General features: G+C 42.9%; 1 protein-coding gene across 2 annotated transcripts; it reads left to right on the top strand.

Moving 5' to 3' along the window:
- On the top strand, positions 1–23,068 carry LOC128350766 (gap junction beta-6 protein). 2 transcript variants are annotated; one of them, XM_053309436.1, is made up of 3 exons: positions 1–250; positions 14,423–14,532; positions 21,499–23,068. In XM_053309436.1, exon 3 carries the CDS (start codon positions 21,521–21,523, stop codon positions 22,310–22,312), a length of 792 nt encoding a protein of 263 aa, XP_053165411.1. In that variant the 5' UTR covers positions 1–250; positions 14,423–14,532; positions 21,499–21,520; the 3' UTR covers positions 22,313–23,068. The 2 variants fall into 2 exon arrangements, with proteins under 2 accessions (XP_053165411.1, XP_053165412.1); XM_053309437.1 differs by lacking the exon at positions 14,423–14,532.
- The last annotated feature ends 4,257 nt before the right edge of the window (positions 23,069–27,325 follow it).

Below are 27,325 nucleotides of genomic sequence, written 5' to 3'. Positions count from 1 at the left end.
AGAGATGTGAACCGCCCGACGGCTGGCGAAGGAGACTGTAAACAACCGTCTTGACCCAAGAAGGGAGAAGAACGCGACCCCCGCCTCCCACAGAAGCGCCGGTCTGCTGCTCGCGTGGAGAGCAGGGAAGCCTGCCTGGCCCCGGCAGCCGTCGGAGTCTTCTGGGCTACTTTCCTCGCGGTCCCAGCCCATGGTGCGCTCGGCGCGGCGGCGCGCTCCTGCGGCTCTGATTTCCCTCCGACGCTGACAGGTGAGACTCTCCTCGCGCCTCTTTTCTCGGCGCCCGCTGTGGCCGCTGTGTGAAGGCAGCACCGGCGCCTCCTTCGGTGCCCCTCGAGCAGCCTCCACCAAGGAAAAGTTTGGGTGGTGGTTCCCCCCACCCCACGACCCCCGCTCTTCCCCCCCCCCCAGACTCGCAAAGAGTTTCAAGGTTGGCCGAGCCTTGTTGGTGGCCCTTTATTGCCTGCCTATTCCCAGCAATGGTGGTACCATTTGGGGGCGCGTAATATTTGAACACTTAAATTAAGTGCACAGTTCATCTCTCTGAAGGTATTACTCTCGAAATACTTTAGCTCCTCTCCTCCCCTTTTCCCAAGGGAAGAGGACTCGTTAGGAAAACTTTCTCTGCACATGCTCAGAGACACTCACTTATTTGCTATTATTATTTTCAATATTTTTCTGGGACTGATTTTTTTTTAATAAAATCAGATTTTATTTAATGTTGTTTACCTTGCCCTTGGAATCGCTCCAAGGCAGCTAAAGTGCAACTTTAAAATCGCAATCAAAACAGAAACTAAAGGGTGCTTCTTCCTAGGCAACTGACAGGTTTGTGGGCTGAGCCTACTGAGGGAGTGAATTAAGCTCTGACCCGAGTCTGACTGAAGAAGACTAGCAGAGCTGTTGTATTTCAGGTTTTGTGATTTTTAGAAGCTTGTTCCAGTGGGGATCCTGTAGAGGAGGGGGGAGTCAGAAAGAAAAGGGAGGGAAAGGAGAAGGAGAAAAATGGAGTTGTTTTTGAATAAAGTCTTAGTTAAACCAACCCAGTTAAGACTACTTCGTGTTTATGAAGGAAGCAGCTATAAAACGAAGACCAGTTGCCTAGAGGCAATTGAAAGGGGGAGGATGGGGGGAGAGGGTTCGATAAATGGATGAAGGATTGGCCCATCAGTGACTACTAGCCAAGATGGAACCTCTATGGTATTGCTGAATATCAGATACTGGGGACAAATAGGGGACAGCTGGTATCTCATGCCCTGCTTTGGGGTTTCCCAAAGGCACCTGGATGAGTACTGCTGGAAACAGAATGTTGAACTAGATGGAGCTTGGTCCTCTCCTTTTTCTTTTCTTTTTTAATTGTTCGATTTCTATACTGCTTTTCATTAAAATAATCACAAAGCGGTTTACAATATAATTAGAGCAATGCACAATTACAATACAAAAAGTACAGATATTAAATGTAAATATAAAAATAATATAGCTGTTTAAAAACCTATATAAAACAGTAACACAAAAACCACAAAGCAGCAGCAGTAAAAACCGTACTCTCATATAAAAGCCTGGGTGAAAAGCCACATCTTTACTGGCTTTCTAAAAACTGGAGGCTGAAGAGCGGATGCCAGCAGGGAGAGCATTCCAAAGCCTGGGGGCAAAGGCTAAGGAGGCCCTGTCCTGCGTTCTCAACAGCCAAGCCTCTTTCCTCATGTAGTGACAAATTCCAGAGGAATAACCATGTTCATTACAGTGAACAAGCACCAAAAAAGAGTGTTTTTTGCACCAAAAACAATGACCCTAAACAGCCAGATTGATTGTGGCATAAGCTTTTTTGGACTAGTCAACACAATACATCTGGTAGTCTTAAAGATTATTTGGGGAATTTTGTCCCTTAGAATGTTATCCAAGGACTTTAGGCAGGGAAATAATCATTTCACACATCTCCTTTATAGATTTTCTGCTTCATAATAATACTACATTTAGTTTTGGTGGGCCTTTCCACTTGGTGATTTCCTTTGAGAGTAGTGATGTGAAATAAAGAGGTGATATGTCTGGTCTGACTCTTCTCAAAGAAGTGGACTGATTAGTAATTAACTTGCTTGGCAGGTTTGGTAAATGTGTTTAGGGAAGGTGCTGTATTATGGAATCTATGTCTGCAATTGCTTTTTTACTTTTGCTTCCTTTTCTTCTGCTCTCTCATTTGGCTAATCATGATGATCAATCCTAGAAATAGATGACATATGTAAGAGAACAGGTATGTTAGTAAGAGGAGGTTAATTTTTGCTAAGGAAAGATAGGTTTCTCTTTTTTTATTGTTTTCCTTGCCATATGCAAAGTTAAGATCTTGGACAAATCAACTAATCTAGGTCATAAAATTAGGCTCTTAATGCCTCCTTCAGAAGTCCATTGTGAAACTCAAGTTGTTACTGTTTAGAAATCTGTCAGCCTAGTCCTCAAATGATTTTTCTATTGACTTTGCCAAGAATGCACTTACACACTGTGGAACCTTCAATTACTATACTTGAAAACATCTTATTTACTTTTTCATCACTTAGGAAACAGATCAGGCCAACTTTATTGTGGGTGGGTTCACACTTCTATTTCACTCTTCCCTCATTGCCCAGTAATTACATTGAATTCTGCTTCCATTCAGTGGCTACTACTTCACTTCTGAGTTGTTCTCATGTTGATGTACCTCACATTTGCATTGATGCCCTAATTCCCACGCTTCATGTAGCAATAGTTATCCCATATTTTTATGATGTTGTGCCTTGATAACTGACAGCATATCATAAATTTAACATATTGTAATGTATCAGCTTTGGGCTTAGGAAGTTCAAATTCCTCCTTGGCCACTAGCTTATTGGATGGCTTTCTCAATTTACTGGCCTTGATCAATAGAAGAAGCAGAAGGGAAAGCCAAATCTGCCTCATAGGGGTGTTGCGAGCTACAATATTGCTCTGAGCTAATCAGAGGAGCACTCTGAGGTAACATTTCTTTGGGAAGGGAAAGGGGAATGTTCAGACTGACAGATCTAACCATATATGTGGCTGTTCCCTTTCAAGGAACACCACACTTGCAGTTCCACATGATACAAGGGGAATTTGAGGGGGGTGGGGTGTTTGCCTTATGTAGTGACCTGTTTTCCCAAAGCCCCATCTGGAAGAGGATCTGTACATGGAAGTTTGTCTGTGCATATCAACTGCCTTGTTGGATTGAGACAGAGGATTCTCAGTCTTGGCTCTCCATCTATGATGTTGAAATAATAGTAGTCTTACGAAAACTCATAAGAGTTCTTGTGAAGATAAATGAGATAAGGATTGGAAACTTTTTTTTTCCACACAATGAACATTATAGAAAGGATTTATAAAATGATGTAGTCCACTCTTTCTGTTTGGAGCCATAAAGGCAAAATATGCCGTTGAGTCAGTGTCGACTCCTGGTGACAATAAGAGTGAAGGGTACATAAAGATGCTGAATACATAAATTAAATAAATAAAGGTGATTGGGGAAGGAGGTTATGAGCAAAAAAGCTATGGTGCATTAATGGTATTAAAGGAAAGTAAAGTTTTGCCATTGAGTTGGTGTCAACTCCTGGCGACCACAAAGCCATGTGGTTGTCTTTGGCAGAATACAGGAGGAATTTACCATTGCCATCTCCCGCACAGTATGAGATGATGCTTTTCAGCATCTTCCTATATCGCTGCTGCCCGATATAGGTGTTTCAGGGATTTGAACCAGCAACCTCTGGCTTGCTAATCAAGTCATTTCCCTGTTGCGCCATTAGGTAGAGCCGTACTTCCTCTTTAACGCTGATCTCACAAGGCTATTTGGATCTTTCAGTGGCAATAAAGTTGGATTTTATACCACTGAGGAAGTGTAACTCTACAGTGCTGGGGAAGCTTGGTAGTACTAGCACAAAAACCTACACGTGAATTTGCTTTCTACACTGTCTCCCCCTAGTTGTCTGTTTGGCACACAGGGAGGGAGTTAAAGGACTTGGGGAGTTGGTTAAAGTATCTCCATTGAAATAAGAGCAGTCTGGTTACCTGCAAAACCTTTTGGTCAATATTCAACTGGCTTCCCATTCATCTTCCACCGCTATCACCCTGGATGGCTTGTCAATGTATCCATATACTTTGAGGAGTTTTGAAATGGTACTCCATATAGGCCATAGGAATGAAGAGCAACACTTTTTGTGTGTTCTTGCCTAGTAGCGCAAGGAATGCTAAACACATTGGCAGTCATGAAGAACTCCTTATCCTGTTTAATTCCCAGCTTCTGCAAATGTGCATTCCTTCTGAACTCAAAGATGCATGGCCTTGCTGTATATGACATACCTGTCAAACTAAAACAGTCAGCAAAATAAAGGCAACAGCAATTAAAGTTAATTTGTGACACACCTGGGCTGACTAAAAATTTTGGAAAGCACCTTGCATGGAAATGAAACAGGCTTGTATTTGTAAAATTGCTAGGCCCCTCCCCAGGAGCTTCTATCACTAGCCTTACATAAACTATGGTTCTATTCATTATTGATTAGTTAACAAGGGACATGAACACTTTTCATGGCTTAAAGTGACAATGTAGTTAGCTTTATCCAACATGCAGTTGAAACGGGTAAGCTTCAGAACAGTGCATCATATCTGCTTTGCATACTGACTCATTAGAGCATCTGAAACTTGGATATTGAATATTCTAGTTCTTTGGCTAAAGAATCCAGCTGCATCAACAGTAGTATGATCCAGTAGATTAGGAAGAGTAAGGTACTTCTACATGGAGTGTTTAGTCTGGGATTGTCACTCCTTGTTAATTCACTCTTTACAGGGGGGGTTCACATGACATCATCATCCATCTGTTGTCACCCCGCACTTGCTCGACACTCATTTTATTATTTATTTTACACATTTATATACCACCCTATATCTCAGGACAGTTTTCAGTCCAAACAAACAGCAATGAAAAAAATCTAAAAATCATATAAAACAGATTACGAGCCGGGTCTCATGATCTGTAAAGGTAAGATCAGTAAAAGTAAGCGGGCTAAGCCTGCTCTCCCCACAGATGAGCAGGGCGGGAGCCCTGGGCAGCCGGGTTGGCCACCCACACAACTGCCGGCTCCATGACAGAGCTGGCGGGGGCTGGGGAGTTTGGGGGCCGTGCGGCCCCTGGAAGCTCCAGTATGCCCTGTAAGAGCGCAGGGCATACTGGGGAGACCCCTGAGCCGGGAGGCTGCTTTTCAGCCTCCCGCCAGGGGTCTACTCATGAGTAGCCATGGTGCGGAGCCGCGCCATGGCTACTCACAATCCCAAAAACTGGGTTTGCAGAGCACTTGTTCCGCAAACCCGGTTTAAGGGGCAGGCTACTTGAGCGGCTCACCCACTCAAGAACCACCGGGCTCGCAGCCGAGTCCAGTGGTTCACACAATTGTAGGAAATCGGGCAAGCGGAGGCTAGCCCGATTTTCTACAATTGTGTGAATAGCCTCTACGATTACCATAAATACACCTTATAAATTACCATAAATAAACATCATAAACTAAAAGCCTGATGAAATGGGTATGTTTCAAAAGTCGTTTAAAAACAACCAGAGATGGGGAAATCCTGATTTCATTTGTATTCCAGAGCCTTGGGGCAACTCTAGGCCCGGTTTTGGGTTGCTACTAAGTGAACCATTGGCAATCACAACCAGACCTCCCCTGATCTTAATAGGCAGCAGGGTTCATGAAGAAGGAATGCTTAATTCATCACATTCACTTAACACTTGGTCCATCAAATGTATTCATGAAGAATTTTGACTTTGAGACATTTGATGTTGTGATTGTTGCGCAATCACTGCTCACATGGACTGTTGATAGCACTATTATGATGTCTTTTGGGATAGGCATAATACGGCTACTATTATGTCGTTTTGATGTATTCAGTTATATTGGGGGGCGTGGGCTGAGCCACACACCTGCACTTCCTGGCCACAGCACACCTACATTGTTCCATTTCCTTTCCAGCTGTTGCCATTAGAGAGTTGTTTTTTTTTTAGTGGGAGTAGGAGGAGACTATAGAACTCCTCCTTAAAAGAGAGAGAGAGATTTGATTTCCATCTTAGCACCATATCAGCTTGGCACTAAGTGTGTATTGGCACTAATATCATATTAGTGTTTACATTGTATTGGTGCCTATATTTTATTTAGGTAAGGGGGAACAAAAATTGGCTGTGGATCAATATGATGACATGGTGTCAATCACTTCTCAAAATAACTGCTTACGAAGGTGCACACAGGAGTACCTTCTGAGACTGTGCATGTCCTGATAGAACGTAAACACTGGGGTAGAATAGGGAAGGTCGTTCATACTATCTTACGCTATGGATCACCCTCTGGTGTGGAACTCTGTGCTCTAAAAGCACATTAAAACACACAGGTGTGGAAATACTGATGAGTTTCGCTTGTGCCTCAAAGCAGTGGCTGGGTGACACTACATGGAGCATGTGGAAATTAGACTGGAGTCTAATGCTTAGACTCTAGTCCAATCCTGCATTTGCCTTGTAACACTAATGCAGGGCAGGTGGGGGACATTTATGGGAAGAATCAGTGGGGAGGGTGCTTAAACCCCTTCTATTGTCTCTCAGTTCTCCCTTGCAAATGCCCTCCATCTCTTTTCCCTCAGAAAAGGAAATAGCCCTGGTTGGGTGGGAGAAAGTCGCATCAGGACATTTGCAGGAGAACTGATGGTGCAGAAAGGGTTAAGTACACCCCCCTTCCGGTCTCCAGTTGCCCTCTACAAACAGCTCCCCACCTCTGCATTCACACTAGCTCCTCAAACATGGCTTTGGGAACATTTTCTGAAATAATGAGACTCTCCACACGAGCAGTGTGGAGAGCTGGATGGGGTTAGGTGGGGAGAGTGGGCTTGACCCGCTCTCCCCACACACGAGGCGCACCCTGTGCCATGGCAACTCATGATCAGAAAAATGGGGTTAGTGGAGAGCTTGCTGGGCAAACCTCGATTAAAGATGGGGGCATTTAAGGAGGTTTGCTGCTGGGAGCCACGCGGGTCCCATTGCAGCACACAACCTCCCAAAACCGGGCTGGGCTCCCTTAGTCCGCTTTTGGGAGGTCGTGAGAATAGCCTCATTGTGTGGTTCTCCTTGAGAGACTGGCTGGATAAGATGCTGTCTCTTACTGGACTAATTTCAGTTTAGCTTCACAGGACCTGGAAGAGTGAAGGAGCTGCTAAGTTGGGAATGCATGTAAGATCAGCCGTCAGAAAGACCTCTGAGTAATGCCTGTTTTTGCACATACACTGAAACACTTGGTCCAATGAATGTTATTACCTTACGTTATCGATAAGTTCATTGTGATTTGGATGGGATCACATTTGTGATGCACACAGAAGGCTACTTCTGTCCATGGCTCTCCTTTGATGGGATAAGGTGCGTTTTGTGAGGAGGGAGAAAAGTTGAGGGAAGGAGGAACCTGAGTTATTAATCAGTTCATCAGGCCAGAGCAGATTAAAGAGGTAAAACATTCAAGGAGTGACAAGACCTCATTAAAAATGTCAAACCTGTGTGTTTTCTTTTGCACTATCGATTTTTTTGCCAGCAGATTTGTCATGCCCATGAACTATGTCTCCATGCCAGGTTGAGTTCTCGCCTTCCATGACTGGAATAATAACCACTTGGCAACTAGCATGAATTCCCTCATCCAGGCAGCTAGAATAAGGCTGCATCCTTTGCCCTTAGCCTGTTGCACGCGGGCACTGTACAATTTAGTCCAGTTTCCAGGGATCTACTTCCCCAACAAATCAAAGACACTGAGCCATCTGCTTGAAGGTATGGAGTCAGGTCTGCTACTCCCAAAGTATTTTTTGTTGGACAAAGAAAACCATTTTGGAGTCACCCCTCCAATATCAGTCTTTGTCAGTCTTTACCAAATACTATTTATTGTGCAATGAGTCTTACTTGGCAAACTTTGAAATTGTTTCAAGGTTGTGATTCTATGAGAAATTTGCAAATAGAAATGCATTGCATCTACTCGGATATCCCTGTAATATACATACCCACCTTCTACCTCCATGCCACTCAACAGAGCCAGCATGGTGTAGTGGTTAGAGTGCTGGACTAGGACCGGGGAGACCCGAGTTCAAATCCTCATTCAGCCATGAAACTAGCTAGGTGACTCTGGGCCAGTCACTTCTCTCTCAGCCTAGCCTACTTCACAGGGTTGTTGTGAAAGAGAAACTCAAGTATGTAGTACACTGCTCTGGGCTCCTTGGAGGAAGAGTGGGATATAAATGTAATAATAATAATAATAATAACAACAATAACAACAACATATAGTGGGTGTTTTGTTATATGAATAGAATAATTACTTGCATGAACCAACCTATTGTATTTACCCACATCAAAGACTATTCTGAATTTATGATGACCCCCTTAAGTAGAGGTTAAATATAGGTTCTGCCTGCATTCACTCGAAAGGAACAGGACTCTGAATTTAAGATGATCCCCTGATTTCTAATATTAAAAAACTTGGAAAAAGCCTAGTCTTGGATTCAGGTAAATACAGTATGGCTTGTGTCACATGGTCTTCATCCATGGTGATAATTTATGCTGGTCAGACTTATGACATGTTGGCAAAGGACAGACAGCTTGCACCGCTTATGTTCTGTGTTTAAACAGGAGGTTTCATTCTCTTCTCTGGAACTTGTTTGTATATAGTATTGCTCAACCAGAAGATACTCTTGGTTCTGGCTTCTAGTAGCCTGAGTCAAAGCCATGGAAAAGTGGTTTTCTCACCACTATGGTAACACATGAAAAGCAAGTTGTGTCTTTCAAACAAAGTAGTTTTGGTGTCCAAACATCCACTTTCTATTTGCATTTAAAAGGGGAAATGAAAGAGATGGACTATTCCAGAGCCTAGGTGTTTAGGATGCCCTATCTAGGCATATCTGCTGTATGAATTTCATCTTAGCAATAGCAATAGCACTTACATTTATATACCGCTCTATAGCCGGAGCTCTCTAAGCGGTTTACAATGATTTAGCATATTGCCCCCAACATTCTGGGTACTCATTTTACCGACCTCGGAAGGATGGAAGGCTGAGTCAACCTTGAGCCCCTGGTCAGGATTGAACTTGTAACCTTCTGGTTACAGGGCGGCAGTTTTACCACTGCGCCACCAGGGGCTCTTATATCTTTCATGTGGCAAGTATCCTTAGGAAGTTGCTCAGTCCTGCCATGAAGGTAAGAATTGGAGGCAAAATGTAAGAGGAGTGTATTCCTCAAGATGGGAGTTCTTCAGTAGTAAACATTTAACAAAGGTGATTAAGTATACACATCTTACTTTGTTATAACTTAATCTGGAAAGTAATCTGCTGTGTGTGTGTGTGTGTGTGTGTGTGTGTGTGTGTGTGTGTGTGTGTGTGTGTGTTGAACCCTTGGTTAATCAATACTCCAAGAATCTTATGTATCTCAGTAGCTATATGGTTTTGTTGTTGTGTTCAAGCGCTTAGACAAGCCTACATCTATCAAAAGCTGGCTATGAAGTTTTTATCTGGCTAGCCTGGATGATCTTTATTTAATAACCCAGATAACAATGTGAATGCTGCGTGCCATTGTATGTTGTGTGCTAGGCTTCACTGATGGCTGCCTCTCATGTAACTACTAGCAGAGACTGGTGTAACTTGAAAGCATGAATCGAAGTCTGAAGATACACAAAACTATAATGTGAAAAGCAAAGTAGCCATGTCTCTGTATAGCAAGCTATTGTGACAGATCACTTGGCAAGCTTATGCGCTCATCTTAAATTTGAAGCATGCAGGTCTGGTGCTTGAAATATTTTCTGAGTTCTAAGGAATGGGAATATATTTTAGATCTAATGGCAAGACTGTGCAGAATGAGTCTCAAGAATACACATCTGTATTTTGTAAGTCTATGCACCAGACACACACATCAATTTTTTCAGAAACAAAATGGCTGCTAAGATTAGACTTGCCATGGTTTACTGTCTGGAACCCTGCTAGGAAGACTCTGACCCACACTATTACTTGTCAGTATGTTTGGAAATAAACTTCTGAATTGATCTGCAATGAAGTTATTAATAGGCAAGTGAATTCCCCCCTATACTAATATGTTAGTATTGTATGCATTAACACACTTCCTCATTCACACAATCAAAAGCTGTGTTCTACCCAGGTTTGGGAACTGTGTGTGCTCTCAAATTTTGGTTGAGTGGAAGCAAGGTAGGAGGAAAACCTGGGTAGACATGATTGTGTGGGAGCAAGGGAGGAGGAAAAGCGACCCAGGTTTTTCTCCTACCTTTCTTCCATACAACCAAAAATGGGGAGCACATACAGCTCCCAAACCTGAGTAGAACACAGGTTTTTTTAAATTGTGCGAGTGACCTCAGTATGTGTTAATGTGTACAAAATAAGGTATTCTCATTCTGAGGTTCTCTCTAATTTTTTTTCACCTATGTGCGGAATGAATTTTGTTCTGGGTAGCAGTATCAAGGCAGTGTGCGTGCACATATATTCAGAATGGAGCCTTCCTGATTAAACCTGAGTGAGATTTAAAATTAACTGAGTGGACATAAAAAAAAGTGTGAGTATGCACACACGCTCATGCCTTAAAGGGAGCACTGTCTCATTCCACACATTTTAAGGAGCACCCGTAAAGCATTTTGCATGCATATATAAGGATGTAATGTGTGCCCAACAAACATGTTCTCAGCTCAGCTGTATATTTTGTGCAGGTATCCTCAGACATACATGTGGTGACAAAAAGTAGCCAGTCTCCCTCTGATCCCCCTATACTTTGAGCACCACTGGGAACATGATGTATATTAATCAACCTCTCTCATCTTAAGGAGTTAAAATTTTATTTTCTAGTAACATTGCCATTATAATGAAGCTTCTGTCTTAAGCGTGCCTGGCATAGGTTCTAGGTGTACAACACATCAGACTAGTTTCATGAGAGGTGGTTTTGTTAGAGCCCTAGGATCCAGGAGCACTTCTGTAATTAAATTGAAATTACTTTTGGGCAGGTAACTACAAATCCACTTGCTAGGTGCTATTGCACCCAGCCTTCTGGTAAGCATGACATCCACCACCACCACCACCACCACCACACAGATCTCCCCCCACCCACCCATCACTGTCCCCAGAGGTCTCATTTCTACTGCCATTTTTGAGAAGGGAAGAAACAGCCGAGGAATCCTTCCTGGGCAACAGGAGAGGGCTCCCACTGTTTCTTACCATCTCCGTATCCCAGTGGAAATGACAGAAGACCTGCTTCTCTCCTAAACCTTCTGCCTACATGCCAGCAAAGGATATGAGGGAAGAGAGGGGATTGGTGGTGACCACAAGTAATGGCTGGCTAGTGAGCTAAACCGAAATTTGTGGATCCCTGTTCATGGAACAGATCATATTCTTATATACTGTTGACAGCATTTACACATGCACACACAATGTTGATAAGTAGGTAATTTTGCTTTGAATATAGCTTGTAATTACAGATGCATACTTTATTTTTAATAAATGTGTAGAAGCATGTTGTTGGAAGGCAATTTTAGCAATTCTACACCTTAAGTGCTGCAGCAGGGGAAATGCTTGATTAACAAGCAGAAGGTTGCCGGTTTGAATCCCTGCTGGTACTATATCGGGCAGCAGCAATATAGGAAGATGCTGAAAGGCATAATCTCATACTGCGCAGGAGGAGGTAATGGTAAACCCCTCCTGTATTCTACCAAAGAAAATCACAGGGCTCTGTGGGCGCCAGGAGTCGAAATCGACTTGACAGCACACTTTACAGTGGTTCGAGCATTGATTCAGTCCTATCTGTTTACAAAAGTATGGGTCAGTACCCAAATAACTTAGTACATGTTGTGAATAGCAGCCCTTGATGCTGTCAGGCAATTATCTTTTGAAACTTGGCGGGGGGGCAGGTTCAGTCCATTTGTGATATGGCATGAGGCCTGCTGTTAAAAAACAACAAATAACAGTGGGTGTACTTTAGGAAACTCCTTAGAAGACCATAACCATGCATACCAGGAAATACACAACCAAGACATTTTCCAGGATCAAGAGGAGTATGAATTCATTCTTCTTCTTCTTTTTTTTAACAGAACCTGGTACAAACATTCTCCTATAGATCCCATTCTTACAATTTGAATTTACTTGAAAGGGAACCCAGTTGAGCTCGGTAGCACTTGCTTCCAGAAAAGTATGTTGCAGCATAAATCTGTGATCATCTATCTATCTATCTATCTATCTATCTATCTATCTATCTATCTATCTATCTATCTATATGCACGTTCTCTACGTATTCTACTTGCTTTCTTCTTAACGCCTCTCTCTTGGCTTTGACCTCTTCCCTTCTTTCTCCATCCTCTCCATCTGGAATCAGTTTAGATCCTTACATTTCTTAAAGGGCAAAAATTGGCTCATTTCCAGGCTAATGTCCTACTGTGTATCAGATGTACAGCAGACTTCGTATTCTAGCTGAATTCAGTTTGACTGTTCTGAATGGAACACACAGCTCTGATGTATCATGTACATGTATTATACTTTCTCCTGCACATATTTATTTATTTATCAATCATATTTTTACACCGCCCAAAACTTACGTCTCTGGACGGTTTACAACAAGATTAAAAAGTAAAACATTAATTAAAAACAAAAGCAAAACAAAACAAAAATTTAAAAGCAAGAAATGTAAAACACAATTTAAAATTTTTAAAACAATATTCTAAAAACAACATTCAAAACAATTAAAACAATATCAGTTAAAAGCCTGGGTGAAGAAATGCATCTTTAAGGACTTTTTAAAGGATGTCAGAGATGGGGAGACTCTTATTGCACTAGAGAGCGCATTCCAAAGCCTCGGGGCAGCAACGGAGAAGGCCCGTCCATGAGTAGCCACCAGACGAGCCGGTGGCAAATGCAGATGGACCTCTCCTGATGATCTCAATGGGCGGCAGGGTTCATTAGGAAGAAGTCGTTCTCTCAAAAACCCAGGGCCCAAGCTGTTTAGGGCTTTATAGGTTACTAGTATTTTTAAGCCCGTTAAAATAACGGGCGCTAGTAGACCTTTGGGGCCAGCCTCCTCCTCCTCCATACCTCCTCCGCCGCCTCCACCCGGCCGGGCCCAGCGCCTCCTCTGGCCGAGGCGCCGCCGCTCCCTCTCCGCCTGCATTTTTTAAAGTTGGCTGCTATCGGGGAAGTGGAGGGCTTTAGGGCCCAGCGGACGCAGGCAGCCGAAGGCGCTTAAAAGATTAGGGGAACTTGGCTGGGGCGGCCAGCGGCGCCTCTTGAGAGCTGCTGCAGCCTCCGCGGCTCCCTCTTCACTCACTGCGCTTTTGCACCTGGGGAGGGTCGCTGCCGCCATGCGGGAGACGCTCTTCAAGGACCACTTCTGGGTGAGGCTGCGGCGCGGGTGTCAGTCTGGCGGACAGCCACCGCTCCCCCCATTTCCACCTTCTGCACCTTCTGGCCCCGCAACCACCACCCGTCGCCCCGCCGCCGCCATGGGCCCCAGTCACCGCCACCTCTTCCCCCCGTCCAGCTTCGGCGGCGCCGCCAGGCCTCGGCTTCGCCGCTGCCTCGGCCAACTTCCCCCGCCGCCTCTTCCCCCTGCCCGGCTTCGCGGCGGCTGCTTCTCCTTCTCCCGCTCATCATGGCCGCCTGGTGCCGGCGGTCGTGTCTCCCTCGGCGTGTTCTGGGCATGCGCTGCGCGCATGCCCAGAACAGCCAAGGGAGACACAGACACACACCAAGCACTTTATTGACATGGATGCACACCAAGCTCTTTATTATATAGGATGACCAACACCTTGTATTTTGCCCGGAAGCATATTGGCAGCGAGTGTAACTCCTTCAATATGGGAGTAATATGGTCTCTTCTAGATGACCCAGAGACGAGCCTGGCTGCCGCATTCTGGACCAACTGTAGTTTCCGGACTACATACAAGGGCAGCCCCACATAGAGCGGATTGCAGTAATCCAGTCTGGAGGTTACCAGCAGATGTACCACTGTTTTGAGGTCGTCTAACTCAAGAAACGGACGCAGCTGGCATATCAGCCAAAGCTGATAGAAGGCACCTCTGGCCACTGTCACAACCTGGGACACCAAGGAGAGACTTGGATTCAGAAGCACTGCGTACATGTTCCTTCTGGGGAAGTGTGACCCCATCCAGAACAGGCAGATCAAACTCGTCTCTCGAGTTCCGACCCCGCACAATGAGTACCTCTGTCTTATCTGGATTCAGTCTGTTTGTTATCCCTCATCCAGCTCATTACTGACTCCAGGCAGGCATTTAGGGAGGTTATGCCCTCTCCTGATGAAGCTGACATGGAGAAATAGATTTGGGTGTCATCAGCATACTGATAGCACCCTGCACCAAATCTCCTGATGATCTCTCCCAACGGTTTCATGTAGATGTTAAACAACATCGGAGACGATACGGAGCCCTGAGGGACACCATACAAAAGTTCAGATTTTGAAGAACAGCCGTCTCCAAGGGACACCATCTGGAACCTGTCTGAGAGGTAGGAGCGGAACCACTGCAAATCAGTTCCTCCCACCCCCAACCCCCTCAGACGCTCCAGAAGGATACTAAGGTCGATAGTATTGAAAGCTGCCGAGAGGTCCAAAAGGACCAACAGAGTCACACTTTCTCTGTCAATTGCCAGTTGGAGATCATCCACCAGGCCGACCAAGGCAGTCTCCACCCCATAGCCAGCCCAGAAGCCAGTTTGAAATGGGTTTAGATAATCCGTTTCCTCCAAGACTGTCTGGAGCTGGGAGGCTACCACCCTCTCAATTACCTTGCCCAGCCACGGAAGGTTGGAGTCAGGCCTGTAGTTACTCAGCTCCGAGGGATCCAAGGTAGGCTTCTTTAGAAGCTGTCTAATAATTGCCTCCTTAAGACTAGGAGGCATCCTACCTTCCCTCAGAGATGCATTTATGATCTCTACCAGGCCTTCTACAACAACCTCCCTGCTAGATTGAACAAGCCATGTTGGGCAAGGGTCAAGAGGACAGGTGGTGGGCCGCACCATTCCAATCAGCTTGTCCATATCCTCAGAAGTCACGAACTGGAACTGATCCAGCCTAACCACATAAGAGGAGTCACTGGATACCTCCGCATCAGATACTGAAGTAAGTGCGGAGATAAAATCCAAGTTGGCCCGTATACGAGAGATTTCCCCCACAAAGAATTCATTAAACACATCACAGCGGGTAATAGATGGTTCCAAATTCTGGTTCAAGGGAGGAGGGGCACATACTAGCCCTCTCATACATACCGCACAGCGAGATGCCTGTCTAAACAACAGGCGTGCTCACTGCTTCTGTGGCACTTTAAATTCCACCAGCGTGACTTGCGAATGTGAGGAGGCTCTGTGGCTGCGAAGGGGTGCATCTTGCACTCCTGGTGCTGCCCTGTTATTCCCAGTGGGAGTAGCACTGGAAGTGTGAGGGGGCCATCCTTAGTAGGCACGGAGCCTCCCAGCCTTTTCAGGCCACATCAGCAGGGTTTTAAAATGCAGCAGAAGCAGTGGGCACACCTGCTTTAGATGGGCGGCTCACTGCACAGTATGTGAGCCACTGTGTTGTTTCATTGACTGCAGGCAGTCATTCAATTGATTAAAACGTAGTTGGAAGACAGACGGGAGTGAATAGTCTACTTGCTAATAAAAACAAGAATGCAGTATAGCTACAATAAAGATGATTGTGAATTTTGAGTTAGAGTTCTCTATCCCACATTTCAGTTTCACCGTAGCCTGCATTTTTGACAGACTGAGCTTAACTTAGCAGCCTTTTAAGTGACTTTCACATGGTGACTATAAGGTACAAAAATGTAGTGCTCCTCTAGAAACAATGAAACTAGAACAGAGGCTGGTTCAGTACAACAAAGTCTACGGACTACAGCTGTTGGTTTAAAGTAGAGTACATTAAATCAATGACTCTACTAGTAATTGATTTCAAGTACCCAAGCTTAAATCAAGAGCAAGTTCTTAACCTTTGGCTATTCGGTATTTTATATCTTTTATTTATTTATTTTTACATTTATATCCCGCTCTTCCTCCAAGGAGCCCAGAGCGGTGTACTACATACCTAAGTTTCTCCTCACAACAACCCTGTGAAGTAGGTTAGGCTGAGAGAGAAGTGACTGGCCCAGAGTCACCCAGCAAATATCAGGGCTGAATGTGGATTTGAACTCGGGTCTCCCCGGTCCTAGTCCAGCACTCTAACCACTACGCCACGCTGGCTCCTGGTAGTCCACGCTGGTAGTTCCTGGACCTCATTTTAAGAACCAGTGCACTATGGATCTCCATTACCTTAACCAGGACCAATTAGATGCATGTCATGTTATTAGTTTGCATAATATACCATCATGCTTTCTTTTTTAGCAAATGCAGAATATGGCAAATGGCTTTGGGGTGTGTGTGCTGGGAGGACATTTCATCTGTGGATAAAAGGCTAGAATGGCTGCCTTAAGTCCTGTAGGCACAATTTTCAGGTTAATGGCATATTGCGGAAACTGACATCTGGGTCACTCTAGTATATACTATGTTTATAGAATGTATAGGTTTAACAAAAGCAGTGAGAAGGCATTGATCTGTGTTCAGCAGAAATTCATTAAAGCTGAACCCTGGTTCTAATTCGATGCATTGCAAAATCGTCCAAAGCTTTCTTTGTTTCCAAGGTGTATTATCAAAGGGACAGAGAGTTACTTCACACTCTACACAGGTTCATGGGTACACTGGTGCTTGACATTTGTCATATTTATATCCACATGCAAATATGCAGGGAAGAAACACATCCCCAAGGACTCAGGAGCTAAGCCACAATTAGCTTTGGCTCTTTGAAACTTGTCTCTTCTGTGTGTTTGGGAACACTTGTCTTGTCTCTTCATGCTTTATGTGTTTACTGAGCAAACACTGGTCAAACCTTAGTGTAGCTTTAGTATTGCAAAATGTGAAACTACTTAAGCAGTGCTCAGAATTGGGCTTACTCCAGCCTACAAAGAACCTGATCAAGCAAGCAGTTTAACATGTTTCCAAAATTTGTACTCAGGAATTAATCCTGTTAAATCTTCTGGATTTACTGGGGATCGTGTACACTTGTAAGGGAAGAGAATGTCTCTTCAGTAGTGACTCCAGAAAGAGTCCTTTCCAAAAGTTTCAGTTTCAGTGATCCCTTAAGTAACTCCAGTTATCTAAGATTTTGTCTCCATCCAGCATTTTCTGAATCTAAACATCAATGCAGCATTATTTTCAGCCGCTAGAGCAGAAAATATTTTTCGTGCTGTCTCAGGTAAAAAGGGTGAGACATGCAGGTTGCTTGTGAGTGACTGAGTTTATTTCCTGCCCACATCTCCATAACCTGAGTCAGGGTTATGGAAGGTTATATCCATGACACGTAACTGGGGTCAGGAGTGTATGATCTTACACTGGCACAGCTGTAAATGAAATGTAGCTTTAAAAAAAAATGATATTCATGAATTGATTAAGTACACCATAGTCTTGCAGACTCAGATCGTGCTATTTTGAACCGCAAGCAGATTCACTGAAATCCAAGCCTGAGTGCTTTTTGGAAGCATTGCAAGACCTACCTATTTGTGCTGGTCTTCTGGGGTTGGGTGTAAGTCAGGATAGGGTGGAGAAGTAAATGAAAATGATTGATTGATTGATTGATTGATTGATTTCTATACCGCCCTTCCAAAAATGGCTAAGGGTGGTTTGCATAGAGAAATAACAAATAACTAAGATGGCTCCCTGTCCCCAAAGGGCTCACAATCTAAAAAGAAGCATAAGATAGATTTTATTATGTGCTGCTGATCTTACTTATTTTGCATTTTTAACCTGCTTTAGCCTTTGGAATGGAACAGGCTTATAACACAGATCGTGTGACTTGAAAAATGTAATTTGGAAGTTCTCCATAAATCTTTCACTGTATGAGATGCAGTTATCCACTGATTTAAATATGCTTGCTTTAATGCTCCTGTTGGGATAGCAACCTATGTATGTGAGGTATTTTTTAAATTCAAGAGAAGGAAGGATGCTACTGTCCTACAGGGTGAATTCTGTGAAAGTGGTTTTTATCTTAACCATAATCGAACATGACATCCTAGCTCAGTGAAAACTGGGATTGTTGGCGCTTTTTCTCACTTACATAATGATTTACAGTACTGACATTTAAAGTGCCACTCATTCATAATTTTTATAGATTGTTCATAGTTTGGAGCTTGGGAGCACTGTACTTAACAGGAAGAAAACCTATTATGTATGGTGTTTGTACCTATTTTCTAATAAGAGACAAAATTCTAATGGACAACAATACATTTTCACAGGAATTACAGATTATGGGAAACACTTATATCAGGCAGCAGTGATATAGGAAAATGCTGAAAGGCATCATCTCACACTGAGCAGGAGGAGGCAGTGGTAAACCCCTCCTGTATTCTACCAAAGACAATCACAGGGCTCTGTGGGCACCAGGAGTTGACACCGACTTGATGGCACACTTTACTTTACTTTATTGACAGTAATGATTGAAGTGGTAATGTATTCAACACTTCAGTTGCCCAAAATGAAAGATATATATCTTCTATTGGTATAGTTTGATCAGAGGCGTATCTTGGGAAAATAGCGCCTAGGGCAAGCACTGAAATTGCGCCCCCTGTCCAAACATCTGACAGCCATCTTTCAGATAACTTTACCATAATATCAGCTGAAAAATACAAGTCAAGCTCGTTAATCTTTTAAAATTTCAAAAACTATTTAGCAGTGGACATGGCCAGACCAAAAAATGCTGGAAAACTACAAATTTCAGTATGCTGGGGCTCATGAAATACCCAAATACTATGTGGAGATGTACTTGGAAAACTAAACAGAAGTGCCTGTCTAATTCTCTACTATGCATTGTAGCATCACCATTACATAAGTTTTAAAAATCAATGGAGAATTTGACTTTTCCCAGATACTCTGTAAATAATTAAAGGATATGTAGAGTAAACTGTGTCACTGCTTGGAATATATTCTAGTCTTTCAGAAAGACAGTTAAAATGAGAGCAAGAGCGCAAGAAACTCCCAGTGGGCCTTAATATTAAGGGTTTCACACTGATTCAAAGACAAACTCACCATTAATAGCCATATTAGCAAGACATCACATTTAACTCACTTATCACAAGAAGCAAAGTAAGAGCAAATGAATACAATCCTAGCTCTTAAGCGTCAGCTCAGCATTCACAAGCCCTGATTCTCTGTACATAGTGCCAATCTGAATATGTGTACAGTGTCTTATATTATATATTTATTATTATTATTTTTACCCGTAGCCCCTTTGGGGGGCTTCCTAAAGGCTGGGTTTTTCCCCCCCAAAGATTCCCCCTCACTCCGCTGGCCTCTAGGGCCTCGCAGGGACCATTTGAGCATGTGCAGTGGCCGTTTTTAAAAATAATCTTTTTTTTTTAAAAAAAAGGCCACTGAAAACAAAATGGCCACCGCGCATGCTCAAATGGCCTCTGCAAAGCCTGGCATGACCTAGAGCCTCACAGAGGCCATTTGAGCATGCACGGTGGCCATTTTGTTTTTGGCAGCCATTTTTTTTAAAAAAGTTAATTTTACAAAATGGCGCCCCCCCTTCAAGTGGCGCCCGGGGCACGTGCCCTGCCTGCCCTACCCCTAGATATGCCCCTGAGTTTGATCTACACCCCCATTAACTTTCTGTTACTTCCATGAAGTCTTGCTAGCAATAAAAGTTTCCCTTAGTATACGCTCTTGTGAGCACAAATCTGTAAAAATGGAAACTTTCAGAGGGAGGGGACTAAGTTGTAGGGAAATATTCTGTTTTCCCCTTTAGTCTTGTTTACTGTACTGCACTGGCTTCAAGAATTAAGCCGGGTAAACAATATGTCTGGTCCCAATATATGATTTTCTCTCCATTTCTTTATATACTATATGTGTCTTATGAAATACTGGACATCTTTCACTGGTAAATGAATGCATTTACACTTATCAAATAACTGATTGGCTTTTCCAAGGCCGGCTGACACATTAAAACATGCTAAATAACTTTTTAGTTTTGCAAAGTTAAATATCTTAGAGTTCAATGATTAGTTAAGGGACACTGCTTAAATAAACAGTGAAATCTCATACTGCTTAAACTCCCAGATCCTGTGAATGGAACACACAAAAGTAACTGACCTTCCAATTTTCCTTGAATTTCTGCTCCTACCTATAAAAATCAGATCCCCTGACTCTGCCTTTCTTCTAGTCATTTGCCTTACTGATGTTTGCTAAGTAAATGTTGACAATTAAAGAAATCTTTCCTAAGACTGAGCTTGCTAGATCAAATTGACTTGTCTGCTGTTTAAGTAATCCTTGTAGAATCTGAGCTGCTATATCAAAGCACATGGCCTTTTAAAATGTTTGCTCCTTTAATCAAGATAACTGCTCTATCGCTAAGATTTAAAGTTTTGCAAGAAGACCTTGTGAGACCTTTGTTCTTTTACCAATAAGTTAATGCCCAGATAATAATGAATGAAATTGTCTTAATGTTACTGTTCAATCGTTAAGTGTGCGAACATTTCAAATATATGATGAGCAAAACCAGTAAGATTATCATTTTTGGATGACTAATTTTTAGATTTCTTTCATCTTGCGTCAAGTAATAAGATCAACCCCTTTGCAAATAAGCAAAGGTTTGTAGGTGTGCAGTTAATGATGTGATGTACATAATATGGGTGAGTTGAAAAGATCAAAAACTTCACCAAGAACATAGCACACTCATTGCTATGAATGAATGAATGACAGCTTTAACAGCACATTTTTGCTAACATAAAATGGTGTTTGGCCTTGTATGTCTGCTTTTGGTTTGGGGGGGGGGGGGCTTTTAAAAAGTTAAATAGCAGCCACAAAGGCTGATCAGGATCACAGTGTTCAGGAAGCAGGCATGTGACTTTTCCCTACCATATTGTGGTCCTGACAAAAATCACACCCTCAAAACTATTAGCATGGAATCAAAGTTTCCATTGGCACCAATATCCCTCCCAGGGCTAATGGCAGCTTCAGGAGCATGATTTAATATAGTGTGCATTTGGCTCTTAATTTTCCCTCTCTTCATCCATTATGGATGTACACAAATCTGTAGATCAAGCCTCCAGTCCAGTATTACCAAGAGTTATTAATTAATAATCATTAAATTTTTCAGTCTATGAATTATGATATTTATTGTTGTGTTTCTATCAGGTGCATTTGCACACAGAAAAAATATTACTGTATTGGAATTTAACACTATTCTGGATTTGGAGTTTTCCTTTTTTAAATATAGAATTTCAAATTTAGTGGAAGAGTCTCATTCATTGCACTTATTATTCATCTCAAAAGTACTTTTTATAGTGATGATGTTGGAGCAGCTTCTTACTAATGTAACTTCCTTTTGCCTTACAAAGATACTCCACATTTCATAGGTGAATCCTTTTGACATAATCTCTTTCTTCTTAATAGGTCCAAGGACTCAAACGATACGATGGACTGGGGAACGCTGCAGTCCATTTTAGGAGGCGTAAACAAACATTCCACCAGTATTGGAAAGATCTGGCTGACTGTCCTGTTCATCTTCCGTATTATGATCCTTGTCGTTGCTGCAGAGGAGGTCTGGGGCGATGAGCAAGATGATTTTGTCTGCAACACTCTGCAACCAGGATGCAAAAATGTCTGCTACGACCACTTTTTCCCCATTTCTCACATCAGACTCTGGGCCCTCCAGCTCATCTTTGTCTCCACGCCTGCACTCTTGGTGGCAATGCATGTTGCATACAGAAGGCATGAAAAGAAGAAGAAGTTCCGAAAAGGGGATCAAAACTGTAAATATAAAGACATAGAAGAAATAAAGAGACAGAGGTTTCATATTGAGGGACCCCTATGGTGGACATACACTACCAGCATCTTGTTCAGGCTGATCTTTGAAGCTGCCTTCATGTATGTGTTTTACTACATGTATCATGGGTACAACATGCCTCGCCTGCTGAAATGCAGTGCTTCACCTTGTCCCAACACAGTGGACTGTTTTGTTTCCCGGCCCACTGAAAAGACAGTCTTTACCATTTTCATGATTGCAGTGTCTGCCATTTGCATTCTTTTAAATGTAACTGAGTTCTGCTATTTGCTGTTAAAGTTTTGTGTTAGGAGGTCTAGAAGAGCCAGAACACCAAAGCATCACCCCAACAATGAGAACAAAGAAGAAAGTAAACAAAATGAAATGAACGAGCTCATATCTGATAGCTGCCAGAACACAGTAACTGGATTTCCAAGCAGCTAAGGTGGCTGCAATCTAACTTGCATTTGGTATGGAATAGTGCGTATTGATAGACTACCCATGAGCATTAACATGGGTAAACTTGAATATTACAGCAGGTTGGAATGAGGCATGTTACAATTTTTTAAAGGTCAAGAAAGAATTCAAAGAGTATTGTGGAGATTACATCCTATCTTTACTAAGTTGACTCTGATTTGTTAGAGAGTGATACCTGTTAGTGCTTTCACACTGATGCATACCCTAAAACTAAAAGGAAGGAAATCAGCTGCCTTCCAGATTATATACTATTAGTATTAAGATACTTTACCACAGTGGTAAAAGTTACTTGTGCACTCTCATCTGAATTAAAGTATTTTTATAAGGTTTGAGATTCATGTTCCTTGGTGTTACCCTGTATGAATGAGTAGTATCTTTTTTTTACTAGTAGGTTCTGAAAAACAAACGTTAATGTCATTGTCTTCATTCTAATAGCTTTCACGATGAATGATTTTAAAGCATATATCCTGTATACTGCCAGTTATGAAATTTAGTGTACTATAATCCACTAATGCTGTATTCATTTTTTTAATGATAGACACGTTGGTTTCATGTACTGTAAAAGATCTAAAAACATCTTCTGATCTTTAGATTATAGACTGGAAATGTTAGTGGTAGGAAAATGGAGGGTAGCTGGCTGAAAATAATGTGAAGAAATTATTTCAAGCAGTATGTGCAAAATTTTAGAACAAAGTCTTCCAAATAAAGGAAAACTACTTCGGACTTGTATGTGTTATGTTTAAAGAACCTGTCAATAATTAAATTTTAGCTATATTCCCTGGAAGACGAAGGGAAAGAAAGGGATTCAAAGTAAGTGTGGTTTTTGCCAAGCTTAAGGTGGGGTCAGAGTTCTGTCATTGCAGAGGTTAAAGGAGGACCTTTAACCCCCTTAATTATCTCTAGATGTAGTCTTGTGCATTCCATAGCACCTGAGTCATCAAGTTGAACCGAACAACCTTGAAACTGCAAGCTAGCCACACACCATTTTCTGAAGATAGGCCATATTATCCATAGGAGGGGTTTTCCCCAATCTTGCTTCTACACAATCACTTCAGCCCAGGTTTTCCTCCAACTTTGCTTCCACACAACCAAAAATTGGGTGCATACACAGTTCCCAAACCCAGGTAGAACACAGTTTTTGGTTGTGTGAATGACCTCAACATCTTACAGACAAACACAGTGAAGCTAGAAAATTAGTTGAGTGGGAAGTATCCAGTGTTTTGCAGAGAGTGTATACGACTGTCTGCCAACTTGGCAGACTTGGGAATATGTGTTTGGTACAATGAGCTCTTCTAGAAAACAAGTTCATCCCCCCAACCCAACCCCGGCTAATATTACCTTTTAAAGAAGCAAAGAGGTATGTAGATTAGATCTTTGGGAATGCTGACATCTCTGCTATTATAGAGAATTAGACTCGGAACAGAAGGGTGTCATAGAGGAAGAGGGAAATGATCCCTTAAAGACCCATTTTCCGGGTGAAGAATGGATATCCTCTCATGCTATGATTTGTGGGAAGATGGATCTAGGGCTACTCATCGTGGGAGGTTTGATGATTAGGGACATGGCTAAATGGTCTGAGAGGGGCATATTGACTTGTCTCCTTGGTGGCAGACTGCAGACATTACACATCATACAGATAGGCTGGTAAAATGCTACCGGGGAAGAGGTAATGATCAGCATGAGTTACACTGGGGAATTATAGGCCCGGTTCAGATGCCAACATTGTTTGGCTGCTGTGGGTATGCAGTGTGTTGGGAGGATAGGGATAGGTCAATCAATGGCTATTAGCCATGATAGTTAATGGAACTGCCATGTTCCGAGGCAGTATTATTATGTGTCTACCGCTTTTCAATGAAACAGTTATCAAAGTGGTTTACATAGAAAGAAAGAGAATAACAATAAGATGGTTCCCTGTCTCCAAAGACCTCGAAATCTAATGGGGGGGGAGGAGGAAACTACACACACACCCCAGCCACTGGTGGGATGCTGTGCTGAGGGTTGAATAGGGTCAGTTGCTCTCCTCCTGCTAAACAAAGAGAATTGCCATTTTGAAAGGCACCTCTTTGCCTCTTTTATTTTATTTAGTAGGGAACTCCTGATATCTTTGGATACAATTTGCCCAAGGCAAGGCATTAGGGAATGGTTGCCTTTATGCCCTGCTGTTGGGCTTCCCAAAAGCATCTGACTGCGCACTGTTGGAAACTGGGTGCTTGCCTACTAAATCACACACTCTCACACCCACCCCCCCATCATGGATAATAGCCACTGATAGACCTAGCTTCCATGCATTTGAATCAAAGGCATTCTGAGTTTTTGCTTTCTTGCTTTTATCATCTCCTCTGCCCTCTAACATTTAATAAAACCTCTCTTAAACTCCATGAGGATTTGCTTTTTCTCTTGGATTAAGTGGGTGCCAAAATTATAATGTAGCAATGTAGAGCTTCATTTGCCTAAACCTGTGGGATAGTAGCTGGCATCCAGATTAATATGACACTAGTTCTTAAGTGGCGCAGTGAGGAAATGCTTGACTAACAAGCAGAAGGTTGCCGGTCTGAATCCCTGCTGGTACTATATCGGGCAGCCGCGATATAGGAAGATGCTGAAAGGCATCATCTCATATTGTGCAGGAGGAGGCAATGGTAAACTCCTCCTGTTATCTACCAAAGAAAATCACAGGGCTCTGTGGGCGCCAGGAGTCAAAATTGACTTGATGGCGCACTTTACCTAGTTTAATGAACAAAGATACATTGACATAAGAATATCACATAGCTGAGCAGATGCTCAAAGTTGTTCACTGTTTTGCACTCTTGGTCCACTTCTGCAAGCGTTGTGCTTGCATTCATTCCTTACAACATGAATGGACTGAAGGAGAGCTTAATAGAAGGAGACACACCACAGTTTGCACAAACACACCCCATTGCACCAGCACAACACTAGTATGGGACAAAAGCTCCCAACTTAGTGGAACTAGCTTGCACAACATACTTCCACTTAGGGGCCAGTAGCCAGCTGGTGGCATGGTGTGTATCTGCCACACCAAAAATTCTCTTTCCTCCCCAGCCTCACTGACTGTTTTCACTGGACATCTTGTAATCTGCCTCTCTTGACTTCTGCAACCCACCACACATTTTTTTTGAGGCTGGTTACGGACCTGCTTCCACTAGTACAACCTGATTACACTACCGCAGTATTAGTCTGGATGTCAGCCAGTGAATTAATTTAAAGTTGCCAGGTCCAGATGGTGAAAAAAGTCAATACCCATCACCAAAAAAGTGGAAATAGAGGATGCTTTTCACCAAAAAATATTCTCTAAAAACCCTGCACTTTGCATATGCTTATTAGTGTGTGTGTACACACATGCATATTTTGATTAAAAATTGGATAATTTGAGAATAAATACAGCTCACCATTGTGAAGCTGATGGCCCGGTTTGCTGCATATCTGCTCAGTCTGCTGTCTAGGTGCAGAGTTCTCTAGGCCCCTGCTTCTTAACCGTAAACTCATCTCCGGGTTAGGTTTACACACACACAGTCCTCTGTCCTCCTCCCAATGGGCCACCCAGCCTGCTCTCCCCAGCCAGGCCGGCAACTTCACCTCTTGGCTCATGGCAGGGCAGCCAGCTACTTACCAAGCCAGCTTCTTTGCACGCTGGCACAGCAGTTCATGCACAGGCTCCCACTCGCTTGCTGTTCTCTATGACTACAAACATTTATAGACTGCTTTTCAACAGAAGGTTTCACAATGGTTTTCAAATGAAAATAAATAAGAAGATGCTCACAATCTAAAAAGAAATGCAAGGTAACACCAGCATCAGCCACTGAAGGAATGCTGTGCTGGGGTTGGATAAGGCCAGTTGCTCTCCACATGATAAACAGGAGAGATTCACCACTTTAAAAGGTGCCTTCTTACTCAGCAGGGGTAACTGCTATCTGAGCAGAGTTACTTGAAGTAAAGTTGTGCCGTAGATTGGGTGTCGACTCCTGGCAACCACAGAGCCCTGTGGTTTTCTTTGGCAGAATACAGGAGGGGTTTACCATTGCCATCGCCCACACAATATGAGATGATGCCTTTCAGCATCTTCCTATATCACTGCTGCCCAATATAGGCGTTTCCCATAGTCTGGGACACATACCAGTGGGGATGTGAACCAGCAACCTCTTTCTCCCAAGGCAAGTTACTTCCCTGCTGTGCCATTAGCTGGCCTTAGTTACTTAGCTAACTGCTAATTTCTCACTGCCACCACTGCCACCACATGAAGGAAGCAAGCTGCGCCTGCCAGGTCCACCTATCCACGCTTCTTCATGACGTGGCTCTGCAATCTGCCACTGAAGCAAAACTTCCCCTGTGACTTCCCCCTTGGATGGACGGTCAGTAGGAAGGGGAAGGACACAGAGGAGGAGAAGCTGCTCATGAGAGCAAAACGTTCTGAGCCAACAAAATGTTCCAGCTGCTCCCCAGAACTTCGGACACCACAGCACATGCACACACAAAATCATTTGGTCCCCCAAATAGTCATATGTCCTCTATAAAAGTCCCTAGTTGGCAACTCTAAATTAATAGCAAACTTGGTCTGCTACTAGGACATTGTGCACATCTCTGCAAATTGTACCTGTCTTCAGATGTTTGTGGGCTTCTGCACTGTTTTTAAAAAGAGAAGTCCACTTTTGAAACATTGTTGATATAAATCTTTAGACATTTAGAATAAGCAACCAAAGGGAGACATCTGCAATAGTGCCTCTACCCTTACTGATAGTGCAGGCTGAGAAGAATGGAAGATGGTAAGACTTGTTTCCAGGGAGATATACATAGGATCAGGCTGCATGTCATGCAACAATAGACATATTTTAGTTATTTCCTTTTAGATCTCCAAAATCAGAAGAACAGTATTTGAAGCAAGTGTGATAAAGGAATAAATACCTTTTGTACCTCACACAAAGACCTGTGGTATATGATACGAGCTGGAACATAATTTAGAGATGG

This window comes from Hemicordylus capensis, chromosome 3, assembly GCF_027244095.1.
Source record: "Hemicordylus capensis ecotype Gifberg chromosome 3, rHemCap1.1.pri, whole genome shotgun sequence".
NCBI lineage: Eukaryota > Metazoa > Chordata > Lepidosauria > Squamata > Cordylidae > Hemicordylus > Hemicordylus capensis.
This window is presented reverse-complemented; position numbering and strand designations above follow the sequence as displayed.

Excerpts from the sequence above, each read along its gene's own strand:
- LOC128350766 (XM_053309437.1), top strand. The coding sequence starts at position 21,521 with ATGGACTGGGGAACGCTGCAGTCCATTTTAGGAGGCGTAAACAAACAT.